We start from the raw sequence: 18,347 nt of genomic DNA, 5'->3' as shown, positions 1-18,347 counted from the left end.
TTTTAGTCGCATACAGAAACTATGAGATACTTTATTGAGCTGAATATATTACGTGCACACGTGATAATAATAACATAATACATATCAGCTTTCTGGTGCTAACACGTTAAATATATCTTTCATAGCTTCCCTTTATGTCCCCGAAGAATTGAGTTGCATCGATGATGCTTTCAATTTCCGATAACTATTTAAGGGACAGTTCCACGTTTTGATAAATTGACATTTGAAAAAACAAATGTTACAGATTTGCTAATTTTCGCTGTAGTTATGTATTTTGAAAGGGAACAGTAATATTAAACATTTACCATGCTCTAAAATGTCCATTATATGAATCTTTTTACGATTTGAACACCTCAAAATTATAAAGCGTTACAAACGCGGAACGATTGTATAATTTGGAAAGTTCTGTTGTTATCCCTATATTTTGTGACATTACTCGGCACGAATGGTTCGAATAAGGGTGTGGAGTTTTTAATTGTATTTTTGCTTTATACTGGAGCTCTTTGGTGCCGATGTTTAAATTTATTTAAAGCATTAAATGACAAACTTCAAAACATGCCGACATCTGTGAAAGGTGCCATTAATAAACACAAATTAAGTAAAGAGATACACTTGAATGATATCGTGTCTATTGAATTTTTATAAATAAAGTGAATGTAATGTTGTATATTTAATTTTGTAAGTCGTCAATGCATACACTATGGAAAACGAAACGGCTCTCCTCAGGAAAGTACTAACAGACTATGCGATAGGAGTGCGGCCATCGAAGCAGGTCAACGTTACTTGTAACATGAGGCTTGAAAACATCCTCAAACTGGTAGGCTTGAATATACTATTTGTGTTAGCAATTACGACATCTCAAATCATCCTAAAATATTTCGACCCTAAGCTGTTAATGTCGTGAGACTTGATAACGTCCTGAAACTGGTCTTGCTTTAATATGATATCTGTGTTAACAATTTCACCATCTTATCTACCCTAAACTTTTCTGATACTGAGCTGTAATTTTTTAAGATGTTTTTAATCAGTTTGTATTCTTCTTTGAAGGGCAATTACTGTAAAATAATCTAAGGCATCTGCCGGTATGTTTTCACTTTATATTAAGTCGTTTAGTCTTAATTGTCCCCTACCGGTTTCACCGGAGGGGACTTATGGTTTGCACTCTGTGCGTCTGTCTGTGAGTCTGTCTGTCTGTCACACTTGTCTGGATCCTGCGATAACTTAAAAAGTTCTTCATATTTTTCCATGAAACTTGAAACATGGTCAGATGGCAACATGGAGATTATGCACGTCGTGTTCCTACGTCAAGAATTATGGTTGGTATGGAAACACAAATTTAAAATCAAAATCTGACAATGGTGGAGCCGGTAGGGGACATATATTGCATGGAAATAGTCTTGTTTATATTATTATATTTGTTTTGGTTATAAAACATCAACCTAACGTACTATGTAAGAAATAAAGAAGAAATTGTAGCACAGTACTAAAGGTACAAATATGTATACATTTGTTTAAACATTTGTACAACGTATCATATTTTGAATGATTTTCTTCTGCAGGACATCGTGGAACAAACACTCTCTGTGATGGCTACGCTCTTTGTGGTAGGTTAAAAAACACTCCCCCTCTCTAATGGCTACACCCTTTAAGGTAGGTTAACAAACACGCTCTCTGATGGCTACACACTTTATGGTATGATAAAACGCTCATGATGTGTTAACATAAGTTTTAATCAGGATCATTCCTTCTTTGATAAATCCGTCGCCTATGAAAGTAAAGACAACGCTGACCCATCATGTGCACTTATGGGTGAATCGGTCAGCTTCATTTGAACCCCCCCCCCCCCCGACCTCTACATATTATGTTCTAAAATCGAGCTCATACCCAAGTATGAACAGAAAAATTGATTTGTGTGAATGACTATATATATCTATATCGGTATTTGCGTAGTTACTAAAACCCATTATTAAGCGGGATTTCCTTTTCTAAATAATTCTATCAGGCTAACACGATTGTGGGCTGATGAGTTTAATAGCCACGAAAAGAAAATTACACTTAACTAATGTTATTATTACACTCGTGAAACAAGCTCCCTAAAAAACCGAGTATGATAATTCAAACATGTGTTTTATGGTTATACGATTTCAAAATAATACTGTATTTAGCAAGAAGAAAAGCGTTTATGATCAATCTGTGGTGCCGTTAATGATACTGGCAGCAGCTGATAGCAACACTTATTGATTTGCTGATAATGTTTGTGTAAGTTCTTTAATGAAATATTTCCGTATTTCTAAAACTGTGGGGATCGCCCGCTGCCGTTGAACACTTTAATCAGTCATACATTTGGAATTATTTCCGTATTTCCATAACTGTCTTAGTAGCCGACTGTCGAAGAACAATTTCATGAGTCCTAAATTAAGAAACATGTAAAGCTTATTAGAGTTGGGACGCAGACTGTCTTTAATCGGTTTCATAATTCCTCTATTAAAACATATTTCTATCTTTCTAGACCTGGAAAGACAACAGACTGTCGTGGAATCCTGGCAAATGGAAAGGGCTTAGTGTAATATACCCAAGGAACATTGACATTTGGAAACCGGTCATTGTCCATGCAAACTCGTAAGATATTAAGCTTACTTAACCTTCATGCAAACCGATATCAAAGGATTGATGTCTAACCGCGCAGATGTTTTTTAACATTTTCATATTTGTACATTTTCTTTTCTTTTCCGCGTCGAAACCTCTTTAGCAAAAAACACGAAAACTGTACATGTTATTTCTTTGGATCGTTGTTCCCGATTCAACTCATTTGATAACTTATTTCATGTGTGTGCATAAGCTGATAAAGTGTAAACTAATTTGTGTATATTTAATGATAAAAGCCGGTTGATAGCACCCGACTTATAAAAACAAAGACAACATTTATATTTAAACAACCTTTCCACGTTGACTTTACCTTAACTGTATCTTATGTCTCGTTAAAAAATGCACAGGCGTCATTCAACATTTGCAAAACAAAACCATATTTGTACGCCAATAATAAACAAATTAATGACTTGGATGTTATACAATTAAATTTTCTTGAGCTGTTGGAATTTCATTATGGGATGATAACGTATATTACTATATAATAATATTGTCCAGGTATTTTGATTTTCATAATGGGGTGATGACTTAAATGAGTTAAATAGTTATAAAAATATTTTCCAGGGCTGTTGGAATTTCAGTACTGGGTGATGATAGTAGCAAGATGAGCATCCCCGTGGCTGTTGCACTATCTGGTGATGTTTTCTGGCTGGCTCCCGTGTATTTAGTATCGTTTTGTACAATTGATGTCTCGAATTTTCCATTCGATACACAAACATGTGATATAGAGGTATGTCGTTTTTCTATTATATAGTTTTCTGTAATTTGTCTTAAAATTTTAACGTTGTGTATGTGTTTTACCATTTACGCACATGTCATTGTCAAATCGGTGTGTCGAAATTGCTTTTCGACAAACATGTGATATCGTTGTCTCTCGTTGTTTCCATTTTGTAGTTTTTGTAGTTTGTCATACAATATTTACAATATGAATCTGTTTGACCATTGTTACATTTTTACACGTCCCTTTCCACAGAAGAAACAATTAATTTCACATTTTTTTGAAAATTACTCAATTTTTATTATTAACACTTTCATTAAAGCGCAATTGTTATTAAATGCAAGCCACGAGACTCATCTTGCAGGAATGTGTATGTGTGGATGTCACACTTTTTAATAGCTTATTAACGTTTAAAGGTCACTGACCTATGGATGCGTTTATATTTTCACATATCATAAGGTGTAACATCACACTTAATAAAACAGACTAGAGCAAAAGAGACAATGGAATATTTCACTAAAATACACTTAATTCGTCAATAAAGGTTGAGGTGTATCATTTTTATTCATGTGGTTTCTGACATACCTATGATCCCGTCACACATATTTTGGAAGTATTTGCATGACAAAACATGAGTTAGGAAACTTTATGTAAAACTACCTCAGTGAATGGTTGCAAAGAACGTGAAATAAAAATTTGTTTAACACACATATTTTGGCAACTAAGCAAAAAGTCCTAAACATGTTTTTAAATGCGGATAATTTTATTTACCTCTATGTACATTATTTTCCAGTTCTCAACGTTGATGTTGGACGAAAACGTTGTTTCTCTGAGGCATTTCAGAGAGGATATCGCTATGGATGAGTTCACGGAGAATGGCGAGTTTGTGATCGAGAGCACGACCACGCTCAAGAAGGACAAGCTTCAACTAAGGACCGCAAATGTCAAGGCACTTGTCTTCCGTCTTGTCCTGCGTCGCCGGGCAATGTACCATATTGTTAACTTGGTAATTCCCGTCGCACTTCTTCAGGTGAGCGGAATATTTTGTCATTACAGACCTCCCCCCACCCACACACACACACCAAAAAAAAATCTTGCCATTTGAGAAGGCTGTTATTATATAAATAATAGCATTGTGTAAAATATGCTCATATGTTTGGATGGTAACACGCCTAACAAACCATATGTGATCATGTGAAGCAGCGATTTTTGAAAGGTACCGTGGTACAAATGAAAGCGATTGGATAATATTAATACGTTTTTGATAATATTATGATATAACTTACCTGTGTAATCATCTATAATATACATAACTAAAAGACGTTGTAGGAACATGAAAAAATAGCTGAATCAAGGTACCATGCAGAGATTGTGTGGAACATTGTTATTATAACGATAAAACAACGATGTTACCATTCCAATGAAGAATGTAAAACCCAAGTTTGACCTAATGTAACACTGTATTTGATTTTTCATTATATTGCAAAGACGTTACTAATTTAAGCTTGTCATTCTTCTGATTAAATTAAGGCTTTGGGAGTACTAGCATTCAAGATACCGGCCAGTTGTGGAGAGAAACTGACCTTTTCACTTACCATGCTGCTGACAGTTACCGTTCTGATGACCATGGTCAGTGCGATAATTCCAACAACGTCTCTGCAGGTCTCCATATTCAGTGAGTTGACACGATACACCCTAACCTCTCAGATACGCATTTTGACGTGTTTGTAGTCTCTCAGAAAATCTAAATACATGTACATTTAAGACCTTTCTTACTTGATTAAAGTTATAAACGTGTCATTTCCAACCCAAGGTTACTCATGAGCAGCAAACAGCATAACACCAGAACAGACTGCGAGTTACCATGAATCATTTATTACTACTGGGGCTAATAAATTATACTAAGACAGTCACTGACACACAAGCTGGCATAAAGTATAATCTATGGCAATATATTAGTCTAAATTCATAAATAATATGTCACATAATACATATCAATATTAACACACCTTCATATTAAACCATTTATTATTTATCTCTATATATTATATTTATGGTACATAAAGGGTAAGATAGTGGTACATAAAGGGGTGGTACATAAGGGGACTGGTACATAAAGGGTGACATCCCATTGCATATATAGCAATTTACACTTGGCTTCTGATAAGTAAATGGTTAACCATAGCTTGGCGAGTTTATTAAACTTTTGAAATGGGTCTGGTATAACAGTATCTTTCTCTTGCGAATATTAAGCCAATACGTGATATTTTATTTACATTATCAATAGAAATAACTATGTTTTATTACAATTGAAATTAAATATAATTTCCAATGTTATATCGTTATTCACAATTTAGTTTAAATGTAATTACTTTTCAACTAAGTGTTATCTTTGGCAACAGCGGCCCAATTTTAACCATGTTCATGTTCGTGTCGCGTCTTGCATATTGTTCTGTATTGAAATGACAGTTTATTTGCTTCAAATTAAACGACATTGGATGTTTACTATGATTTCTCTCCTGTTACCGTCATTAGTGTTTCATTATTTTTATAGGTGTGTTCTTGTCCAATTCCAGGTATTTATCTGCTGTGTGGGGCGGTTGCAAGCGCTCTAGAGGTCGTTATCACCGTTGTTGTCCTCTACCTTCACAGCCATGGTGACAAGCAGCTGCCTGCTTTCGCCTGCTTTTCAAAGCAATCAAAGGTTATGTGGTAAGTCATGGTTGTTCATATTAAACTTGCAAACTTTTCGCAAGGAAAGCTTTTTGCATGACTTTTCTTCACGATTTGTTTGGGTTACTTTAAAGCATATCCAAAATAATTGTTTCTCAGAAAGATGTTTATATGCCAAATGTTTGATCGACTCTTTCAAAATACAATTTATAATGCGTTACATTTCAGCTCAACGTCGATAAGTCCGTCACTTGACAACACATGTACAACAGTGGAATCACTCGATGGTTGCGAATTTCTCATGGGTCAACACATCAACCCCTCATCAAAATCACTTAAAAATACCGAAGATACCAAATCGTTGAATGATTGTGAGATGACAGGAAATTTGAAAGACAAAACTATCTTGATAATAAATGAAAATGTTATATCTTGTTCGAACAATGTAAATAATAAACAGAATGAGTTTTCGCCTAAATCTAGGACAGGGAGAACGTATGAAGAATTTGCAAAGAATATCGACAATGTTTGTTTTATCTTGTTTATGATTGTTTTACCTTGTTACTCGTTTGCTTGTCTTTTCATCGTTGTACTTTAATTTTATTCAACAGCATTTATCAAATGTAGTGTGCATTTATGTAAACGTCATTATTTGCCCAGCAACATAAAATAATTTGATTTCGGAATTTGCATGTTTACAGAGAGTATATAGTTTTTATGAGCACCTTGAATTACGTTTAACCCAACATAATATTAAGGATGAAAATGTTGATATAAGTGTTTATCCTTTATTTTATATATATATATGTGTGTGAACAAAATTTCAGGTCACTTATGTGTTCTCACATCAAGATTCTGCATTGCATTGTTTGAAATATTTATGTTTTCATACTAGCATTATTGGTTGCTTGCGATTGAGCCATATGTTGTGAAATGAAACAATTAAAGCACGATATGTGTAGACTTTTTCTTACAAATCTTACGCTGTGAAATACACTTTTTGACAGGATGTGATAACTCACGTTTCAGATCTAAACAAGCAACATTATAACGTAGCGAACTGGCGAATCTATGTTTAGTATTACGTAAGTAGAAAAAATGATGTATACAATGCCAAGTTTAAACACAACCAAAACGATAGTTTCCCCTGCAATTACAGCATTGGAAAAACCTCCGTTAATCCGAGTTTTTCTTCAAATGAAACTACATAAAAACAATTTATGTTTTTTTATTTCCTGGATGAAGTTTTTATATGACATAATGGATGAAATAATTACAAACCTGGCGTCATCACCGTTGAAAGGTCAATGTAAAAGCCTACACGTGTTTTATGGAGCCCTAGATTGCCCAAGCCGTTGTGAATGTCCTAGAGTGCTTTGGGATATAATAACGCAAAATCCCACCTAATAAATTGAAATACAAGTTAATGTAACAGAGCTATAGGAGTATTGGTACTAAAATAATTGTATATTATTAACATTTATTACAAATACGAACAAAGTGAAATTCATCCCCAACAACAGTTAAGCGATGTTATTACAATTGATCAATTACATGTACCCCCCGGTAATCACTAACAAATGATCAAAGCTTAGCAATACAACACGGGAAAAAGTACAATATGACAAACTGCAACCAGAGAACAGAATGTTACATGTGACCTTGGAGTCATCAATGCTTAGGAAATTGTTCTTGTCTTTCCTGCCGATAATATATAAATCAACTCATTATTCAATTGGCATTTTGTTCGTGTTACAATGAAGGCGATTAACGAAAAATACAAGCTCAATATTAAGTAATATATAAAATCAACAATAAACGGATTTTTAAATTGAATTTTCATGTTTTATTAAACGCAGTTTTGGGAATAAATCCAGTTTTATTTCACTGGGTTTTTATTTACATGCATGCGTCAATTTAACTCGCAATATTATGGAATAAATTAATGATGCCTCAATATTTACATATTGTATGGTATTGTCTATCTACTTAGTTATATGCACATTTATTGGTAGACTAATAACATCTCAGCTGATTATATTGGTACGGGTCAACGTGTTTTTTTTAAACATGTAAAGTAAATTATAAAGTTTCATGATCAGCTGCAAAGTTCTAAAAACAAAATGGCGGACATCGAGATCGCCCTTAAAGTTTGGTAATTGTTTGATATTTTGTAATATTGAGAAAGGCAAACAATGTTTCTGTTCATGCTGCAGTACTATATAAGTCAATTACAATGACAACTTGCTGAACTTTTCAAATAATAATATCAAATTGTGTAAAAAGAGAAACTAAACGTTTAAGGGCAAAGAACATATGAATTTAACGTCAATATGTTTTCATAAAGAATAACTTATTAAATTTGTCGAAATAATTACTGCGATGTTTGTGAATGACACTACAGTGAAATACCATACCCGTAATTTACGAAAATTAAACCGAGCAACTCGCCACTAAAAAAAATAAATACTCATTTCATATAGATGTACAAGTAACTCAGAACTGTTTTCTTCAGTTAAGATGGTAGCAACTAATACAAGTTCAAGATGTAAAAGTATACATATTTCATTTCCTTTCACAATACCGTATTCATTATATTCCATGAGAATTGCAATACAGGTTTACTAAATGGCAATATATTGCAATACGTTTTTTTCCTAGTTTTGCACTCTTTTTTACATTACATACATTGCTTGATGTAAAATTATATTTTTAGAAATGACATAAATCGTCTTTGTAAAGAGTCCGTTTGGATTCGCAAACTCAAAACACTTAAGCCCAACGTGATGAATTCGAAACAACTTTTCAATATGAAAGACAAACTATGCCTTTGTGTGTAGCAGTTGTTGTTATTTATTTGTTAGATTGATTAATTGTTTATGTAGTACATAAGATCGATTACCATATACAAAATGTGCATTTGATTATGACATTCTTAATAAACCAAATTACCAAAGGCGATAATCTTAGATTCTGTCATCCCAAATGTATCTAGACCTGATTTGATCATTTCAATACGTTTGTCACTTATACTTTTATTTTGTATTCATTTTTATATTTTGTTTTATTTATATTGATTTTCGTCTTGTTGTTGTTATTTTGTTTTCTAAATACTCACTCGAGCGTATATTTGGAACGATTAATTGTTCAGATACAGTCCTTGAATATTGATAACTTTTGTCAATATTAAACAATGCATGTCAATTAACAAGTGCCCCTAGTGGATTATTATGTTTTTTTATTTTGAGATAAAAATCATACATAATATGAGATGTGTTTGCTTGTAATGTTTGACGTTAAAATTGTAAGCATTCTATATATCCAAGGGCTGGAGTGAGTTATGTATCAAGCATGATGGCGCAATTTTAAAAAGTGATCTTTACAGTCATTTCTTGGTTTGGCTGGTATGGTTTTTCTATTACAGTTGCCATTTGGCATTATATAGTTTTAAATTACTTAAAATAAGATTGCATAAGGATCCGGTTTTTCCTTGTCATAGTTCCTTTAAATACACCAACAAAACTTTTCATCCTACTGCTAAAACAATACAGTTACGAAACGACGGACAATAGCTTTGCTGGAAAGTTCGCGGCCAAATCTTTTATACAATATTTAACTAAATCAATCAGTCAAGGCATCATCCATTAAAACCGTATTGACTAGACTAGGTTTCATAACTACAGTCTTTTGTTTTCTGGAAAAGGTTAAAAGGTTTTTTCAATGTTACTATTGTCAAACCAAAACAAAGTCTGAAATCAACTTGGACATTGATTTACCGAGTTCAGTTGTGTCATAATTACAATAAATTGTTTACTTGCTTGACAACTTATTTCAACAATGTTCTGTATACAATACCAGAATACCCGTACGTCATCAGATATATAACAGCCAGACTATTGTTTCGTGACCACACAATTTGAACTGTACAGGCTCGGATTTACCGGGGATTGAAGGAGAGGTATGAGCCCCCACCCCCTCCAACCAGATGAAACCGTATTTTATTTAGCTTAATGTTCCGATTTCCGACAGATGAAGTGCCCAATATTAATCACATTCACTCATTTATGCTTAGCGTCTAGAAAAAAAGCCTTGGCAAACAGCGTAGATGCGGCGTCTCATCAGGGTCTGCACTGTTTGCTTAAAGGAATTTCTGTAAGAAATATTCTAAATATAGAAATAAATATATTAGGCATGCCTAGTTTTGAAAATAAATTGATCCAATTTTGAAGGATGGGAGAATCCACTAGGCATAACTGGGTTAACAACATATCTGCTCACTTTCCACAAGGTTTGGCGTTTTAAATAGATAATCGACGAATTTACTATCTCTCTTGTGCGAAAGGAACTAGTATGATATTGAAACGCTGTTTATGTTATTTAATTTAAATTAAGAATTAAGTTAGTGCTTTTCAATCAAGCGAATTTTAGTGTATGTTTATAGGCTTGTTTTTGGATTTGTTGTTTTGAATTTGAACGTTTTCTAACGTATTATTTCAACATAATATTTACGTTCGCGCAACGGGTTCACTTTATCGAATGTTATGAAACAATAACTGTTGTAATTAGTTTTGCTGCTTCAGAACGGATAAGAGCAACATAATAAATTCAGGCTACACATCAAAAGCATAAAGGATTGTACTCATCCAGGACACGATGGTGTCGTTTTCGTGTTTTTCGTAAAGGCGTAGCGAAAATTTTCACCAGGTAAGCCACTTTATATTTCTTTCAAATGATTACGCCCTTTCGGCTCTACAGTTTTTGCGCTTCCTCGGTTTTTTGTTTCGAAATCGTAGACGTCGGGATAAAAAAGCTATTGAAGGAAATCCGTCCGCATATCTGCTACTTCTAACATGACGCTCGAGAAATCGGGTGTACACATATCACGTTCTCTTATAACACACAGTATTAACGCACGTGTACAGTAAACTATAACTAAAATCACTATTATTGTCAACAAATGGTTTACCCCCCCCCCCTTGGAACTGACTTCCATTTAAGCACATTTTGGGACTTCCAAATGACAAACAGGGTCTTTCCTTTGTTAAAGAGCTTGCCACGAAATACCTACCTATCTTTAACAAATAATTCGATAGGAACTATTGATTAACCATTATTTTACCGTATTTTCAGATGATGCAGTTTAGAGAGCGGTTATAAGGACCTCTTTCGTTGCAGTATCTGTAATAAGGACTTTATAATCAGCAGAGAACTTAGACACTATGCCCCACTCATGGACCACATGTAGAATTTGCCAGAAATGATCCTTCAGCAAAGCCTGACTAAAACAGAAAATAAAAACACAACAACCAAACAAAACATGTACAGCTGATGTTTGTAGTGTTTCTATTTGTATTTTAACGCTGAGCCATCATAGCATTTACAAACAAGAAATATCTTTAAAAAAAGATATACGGCGTTTATAGTTCAATGAATGAGATCAAGGATAGCGAATGTCTTTTTCTGTGCAGTTCTTAGCTGCATCACACGCAGTACGGGATGTTACGCGGAGTTTTCGTGGCTTATTTTACATTATTACATATTGCTGGTCATAAACCTATAGATACAAAACATAAAACCAAAAGAAGAATGGAAGTGAAATTAAAACAAATGAGTCAACCGGCCACACGCGAAGTATCCGTATTTATAGGCGTGTTCTTCGAACAAACCTGTTTTAGTGGTTTGTCGGGCAATGCTATTTGATTCGATTATTAACAGTATCGAGAATCATCGCGCTCATGCTTAATACATTAGTCAATATGGTGGAATAATTATTGTTAAATTAATCAAAAATAATATTTATCATTGTATTGTTGAAAACACATTAAGAATCTTTTATTGACATACCATAATTATATTGCTGAAAATCTTCATTTAACGTTTCTGGTCTAAAGAAAATTTCGGGTCACCTAGTTCACGGATAGCGTCATATAACGATTATTTTACTGGCCGCGAACTCCGGTGATGACCTGTATATAAACTCTGACATTCACACACTGGCCGCGAATTGACCCGATACCTCGCGGGTTGAAATTCAATGCATTAAAGTGAGGCCTCGCTTCCACTGCGCTATATACTTTTACATGTTAACATGTTGACAGGAATATGGAAGTAAGTACTAAATATGAGAACATAGCCTTTAAGTATAAACGCTTTTGCGCTGGTAATTCTCGCAAAATAAAAAGTGCACGCGCAAACTGTATTGATGTCGAGAATTGAGTGTTTTACTGTTCTATCTATTAAGCCTTTTCATTAGAGATAAAATTGTTTCATGCAGTAAAACAGTGTTACAAAGACGCGGATATGTTTCCAATTTTCTGGTGGTATACTCCAATCAGCCAATGGAATAAATGAAGTGTATTCATTCGTACCTAGCCGCGGAAAATTTTATTTGAATTTTATTGGACACTTACAAAGGTCACGTAAGGTGAAAAGCTGGCTTAATACAGCTACGCCGAAAAACATTATTCAAAAACATATACGGCGATGATGTTAATTGATTTTTAAACATGATCGTCACTAAAATCAATAAAAGCAGAGAATTATCAATAATGTCGGTGATATTTTTTTCTAAACAATTTTAGCCGCTTTTGTACATACATTTAAATGATGACAACCATAGTTTATAATCATATTTGAGACCCTACTCCGAGAATGGTAACACCCAACGAACGCTAGTATTTGTGAAAACAAGTTTGGAGAAGCAGATTTGCTGTATTACACTACTTATCAATCGCTTTGTCCACCACTATACTTGACCGCTCCAGATATAAATTAAACAAGATGTGTTTGTGAAATGTTCCCCCATATATTTTACCTTTGACCTTGAAGCTTGACCATTACCATTCACCGCTCAAAATGTGCAGCTCTTTGAGATACACATGCATGCCAAATATAAAATTGCTATCTTCAATATTGCAAAAGTTATGGCAAATGTTAAAGTTTGACGCAAACAAACCAGCCAAGAAACCAACAAACAAACAGACAGGGCAAAAACAATATGCCTCCCACTATAGACTGGGGAACATAAAAAATTGTTCAGCCAAGTTTCCGTGTATGACGTTGCTGGCCGATCAACATCGGTATATGGTCTATATGAAGGTATTGTTTCACATTTTGATTTTAATTTGAAAACGAATATATTACATTTAAAATGTTTCTTAGACCTAAATACAGTTTTTATAAACTGACTGTAAACCTAAATTAGGCTTAGATAATGACATGAAGACAATATTGCCGTAAGTTATTCTTAATGCAAAGCCGATTCCGACTCGTATAAGTTCTAAAAACTAGCAATGTGTCAATCAGTCGTTTTAACAAATCTACACAAAATCGACAGGATTCCCGAGAAGAGTATATCCTTCACGCTATACTGCACAAATGTCAATCAGAGAGTCAATCAGTTGTGCATTGGCGTCGCACTGAAGTGCGGCGACTAGTATGTAATAGACGAGTTAATTGTTATTGTTTACATTTGGGATTTTCCGCGCATGCGCACTGACTGGTTGGCAAAAAAACACTAGTAACAGTCACGTAAAACATGTATAAAGGGCTTTTGTTTAGTCAATTAAACGATAAAAAATCCGAAATAAACATAACAAATCTTAAACAATATTACAAATATATCATATTTAGTACCAATAAATGTATATTCATTTAATAATTTCCTCTTTATTAAATACAAATTAGTTATTAGCATCAGAGTAAACGTGGTCGGAAGCCTAATACTGACAATACCACACAGCAAAACAATAAATTAGCCGTATTCTTTTATAAAGTGAGACTTTAAAAAATGATATTTCAAAACTTATAAAACATATATTAATTTGATTATAACTATAAACGGTGTGGATATTGTTATTGTTCATCAGCGATCGACAGTGTATTATAAGAGGCGCATTTAATCAATTATAAAACAAAGCCATAAAAACGGAATACATTACAATCGTTAAATGTTGTGGTATTTTTTTTCATAGAATGAATTTCCGTTTCGTTTCCATTGAATTACAATATTAATAAATTTTAATATACAAATGGAAATAAAACCTTCATCTTGTGAAAATTGAACTGTCTTTGCATGTATATTGAAATCTCTTAACAAGTAATAAGGAGTGATACATGTAACAATCTAGCATTTTATTTTAAATATATATATGTTTATTTAATTTATTTTACGCAAATATTGTTTATCCATTGTGATTGCTTGGTTTCATGATGGTGTTACGTGCACTGCAAGAACGGACAATCTTTACACTATATTGTCGAGTTTACATTCTGCCACATGTGGTCTATGCAGGGACCCAATTCAAGTATAGGTCCCTATGTTTATGACACCGGCATGTTTTCTGTGTAAATGTCTGGGCAGTCTCCGATCATAACGAGATAATATGCTTGTGACGAACAACGGTGCAATTAAACACGGTTAGAAATGCTGAAACAAAAGTGTCAAATTTGGTGTTCACCATTAAATAAAACAATTAGATTTATGAATTTATTTGTTGTGTAACAAGGTAAGTTTGTAAAGATATATTAAGGTTAAAATCAGTTACTATATGTTGCGAACAAAAAGCGATCTATTTGTTGTTTGTTTTCATCCTTATTTGTGTTCTTTCATTAAATTTAATTTATTCTAAAAGAATTTCCATTTCTGAAATTTTGTATCTTAAATGGACGTGAAGATGCGTTTAGTAGAGATTTTTGTGGTAACCACATACCGAGCTCGCAGATAGTGTTCCACTCCGGAGCTCGTTTTTAGTAAAAACAAATAATAACAACAATATAATCGTTCCGAAAATGAATTTCCACGCATGCTTATCATGTTTAATTTAGACATAAATAGTAACATTATATTTGATACAGTTCATGATTATCAATAAAAACGATGATTATGTCAACCTTCTCTATATATGCGCTTATATGAATTCCACCTCTTTTTGCCAACCAGTGGGCGGAGTCTAAACTTTGCAGGTGTGTGTGACGTCACGCGTTAACTCGTCTTTACCATTGTGTCACACCGGTCTTACAATAACGTAGTGACGTCACCACCTATGTATAGAATGCGTCTTTACGTTTTTTTCGCTTATGGAGGAGAAGTTATTTTACGGATCAATGTATATATTTTTGTTGTCAAAATATCTTGCATAGTGATGATTTTTTGTGTAAATAAGTGTAAATAAGTACTGCAGTTGTGCCTATTACATTTAATACAACATTTATTGCCAATAATGCAAAGCTAATTCTTTTAATAAATAACTGATCACAGGGACTGGGCAATATTAAAAGATCACAGGGACTGGACAAATACGCGAACCGGTGAAACTTTCTGGTTTTGTATAAAACAAAACTTCTTTGTTCCACTGAACTAGCAACCACCTTGTTACTAAAAAAGGCGCTAAAGAGCGCGAAGCGCGACACGTATTATTAATTGTAATAATGAGTCTTGTTAAAGAAAGCAGTTGCTTATCAATGAGGAGCACCATCACAGCACTACAGTCTCATTACTATCAAGTCCTCCTACAGGTTTGTTTAAGAACCACATATAGAAGGCCGAAGGCCTGACCCATATCTTGCCAGTGGTATGGACCCTTTGGTATGGACCTTTAACCCCGCTCACTATCCATCGTTTAAACTTCCGGGTTTACATTCAAACCGACCATTAATAGCTTTTTAATTAGAAGGTGATTTTTCAAGCGGACCGTAGTGTAGTGGTTACACGCTCGGTTCACATGTGAGAGGCCCAAGTTTCGATCCCCAGTAGAATCAAATTAGTTTATTTGTGTTCTATGTTAACTTTTTGTTTTGATGTAGACATTTTAATTTAAATAAATATGCTGTTTTATTGTAAAAACTTTTACAGTGTTTTCATATCAATGAGTACTCAACCCCTATCGTAATGAGCAACGTAAGAATAAGTTCAGAATCATCTATCTATCTATATATACTGCCAGGCGCCCTTTAGAGCATTGTAGGCAGATGGACATTATCGAGTCCGTTTTCTGGGAAGAACCAGTACTAGGTGTCTATGGAGATAATGAGAATGCTCCCCGAGTGGGGAGCGAACCCACGAACTCCCGATCGCTAGGCGGACACCTCATCCACTACACCACCGCGATCATCTCCCCTTGAAGTTAAGAAAAATATAAAATTACGCTTACAAGATGAAGCAGATTTTTTAAATCCTACACAGTTCTGTTCCATTAATGAAAATGCACTTAGTGCCAGTAAAAAAGGAAACCAATGTAACTAAAATGAACTATGAAATATTTGGGTGTTTTCAACACAAAATCATAGATAATGGTTATTTGGGGGTTATAACACAACATCATAGATAATGGTTATTTGGGTGTTAAAACATAAAATCAGAGATAATGGTTATACCAGTATCTTTTTCTATTTTGTTTGAAATAATCAGCCAATATATTAATATTAACAGTAGAAAAAAAATCGTTCCATGTAACTTCATTGAGTGCCTTTTACACTGAAATTCCCGACGCCCTTTGATTCTTTGCATCAAAACATATCTTGTATTATACTCAAACACGTTTAGAAGTAAAGCCATAAGGTTTTCTTTTTTGTTTACTTTAGGTATTTTCAACAAATGAGATTATTTCAGTTATTCATTTTCATACTAACGTGACATCTCTACACCGCTGATCAGTTGTTGATAAAGGTCAATTAATGTGAAACGCTGGCTTAGACAGAGCTCTACGCCGAGAACTCTTGATTCCCAAGTTCCAAACTAGGTTAAATTGAAGTTAGGTGACTTGTTTTTGTATAATTCTAAGATTTAACATTTATGTTAGTATCAACGCTTTGTAGCAAGCGGTTTTGATGTTGTACGCTGCGTGTAATCTGAGGTTAACCTCATATGGATACTATCATTATGTATATGTCTATCTGCATCAATAGATGACGAGGGAATAACTTTAATAATGTTTGATGCAGAACTTTAAACAGCGCTTATGCACAACTTCGTATAATAAGGAACAAGGCCTAATAATTTGAAAAGTAAGGATTAAAAGTACGTAAGCGAAAAACTTGTCAGTTTTAAATTAAAAAAGGGCAATGATTTTTGTTACTTTCAATGCAGGACGACAAAAACACACGCATGCGCAACTTCTTGCAAAACAATTACGTTTACGTTTAAATGTTGTACGTTGAAGTGTAGGAGAACGCCCACAAACACGTTTTGTGTTAACGGAAAGACGGACTGGTGCCCATAGCGATTCCAGTATACATTGACACAGAATACTTTGCATGCTGTCTTCTCAATACAAGAGAAGCTAATAAATGGCGATGTTTAAGAATTATTATGCAATTATCATTTATGACCATTTTGACCTTTGAACTCTTGAATTCTCTCGCATGACACGTCATCCAATGACTGTGAACAACATTTATGTACAGAGTCATTTAAAAATCTCAAAATAAATAACATAGTTATGACCCTGACAAGCTCATTTATAGCCATTTTTGACCTTTTTAACTCCAAGTGTGACCTTGACCTTGAAGATATCGACGTAATTCTTTCGCATGACACACCATCCAATGATGGTGAACAAATGTGCCAAATGATTTTAAAATCTTACAATGAACGACATAGTAAAGGCCTGGACAAGCTCATTTATGTCCATTTTTGACATTTGAACGCAAAGTGTGACCTTGATCTTTGAGATATCGTTGTTTAGTCTTTCAATGACACATCGTCCAATGATGGTGAACAAATGAGCCTAATGAATTTACAATCTCTCAACGAACGACATAGTTTTGGCCCGGACAAGCTCATTTATGGCCATTTTTGACCATTGGACTCAAAGTATGACCTTGACCTTGAAGATATCAACGTAATTTTGTCGCATGACACACCGTCAAAATGATGTTGAACAAAGATGCCAAATATTTTAAAATCTCACAATCAACGACATAGTTATGGCCCAGACAAGCTTATTTATGGTCATTTTTGACATTTGAACTCAACGTGTGACCTTGACCTTGGAGATATCAACGTACATGTAATTCTTTCGCGTGACACACCGTCCAATGATGGTAAACAAATGTTCCAAATGATTTAAAAATCTCACAATGAACAACATACATGTAGTTATGGCCCGGACAAGCTCATTTACGACCATTTTTGACCTTTGAACTCAAAGTGTGACCACTTGGAAGACATAATTCTTTCGCATGACACACTGTCCAACGATGGTTAACAAATGTGCCAAATGGTTTTAAAGTCTCACAATAAATGACATATTTATGGCCCGGACAAGCTCATTCCCTTTAAACTCCAACTGTGACCTTGACCTTGGTGATA

The 18,347-nt window shown here is 34.2% G+C and overlaps 1 protein-coding gene across 1 annotated transcript; it reads left to right on the top strand.

The window, feature by feature from the left end:
- The first annotated feature begins 583 nt into the window (after nucleotides 1-583).
- On the top strand, nucleotides 584-6,774 carry LOC127880640 (neuronal acetylcholine receptor subunit alpha-3-like). The gene is made up of 8 exons (XM_052427961.1): nucleotides 584-817; nucleotides 1,560-1,604; nucleotides 2,510-2,619; nucleotides 3,211-3,376; nucleotides 4,158-4,394; nucleotides 4,895-5,039; nucleotides 5,941-6,076; nucleotides 6,266-6,774. Exons 1-8 carry the CDS (start codon nucleotides 701-703, stop codon nucleotides 6,633-6,635), a joined length of 1,326 nt encoding a protein of 441 aa, XP_052283921.1. The 5' UTR covers nucleotides 584-700; the 3' UTR covers nucleotides 6,636-6,774.
- The last annotated feature ends 11,573 nt before the right edge of the window (nucleotides 6,775-18,347 follow it).

This window comes from Dreissena polymorpha, chromosome 5 (genome assembly GCF_020536995.1).
Source record: "Dreissena polymorpha isolate Duluth1 chromosome 5, UMN_Dpol_1.0, whole genome shotgun sequence".
Lineage (NCBI taxonomy): Eukaryota > Metazoa > Mollusca > Bivalvia > Myida > Dreissenidae > Dreissena > Dreissena polymorpha.
The sequence above is the reverse complement of the archived record's forward strand: the minus strand, read 5'-3'. Positions and strand labels throughout refer to the sequence as shown.

What these genes read in the sequence shown, in the direction of transcription:
- LOC127880640 (XM_052427961.1), top strand. Translation starts at nt 701, where the DNA reads ATGGAAAACGAAACGGCTCTCCTCAGGAAAGTACTAACAGACTATGCG. An exon ending in TTGAAAACATCCTCAAACTG is followed by an intron (nt 818 to 1,559) that starts GTAGGCTTGAAT and finishes TTTCTTCTGCAG; the next exon opens with GACATCGTGGAACAAACACT. An exon ending in TGATGGCTACGCTCTTTGTG is followed by an intron (nt 1,605 to 2,509) that starts GTAGGTTAAAAA and finishes CTATCTTTCTAG; the next exon opens with ACCTGGAAAGACAACAGACT.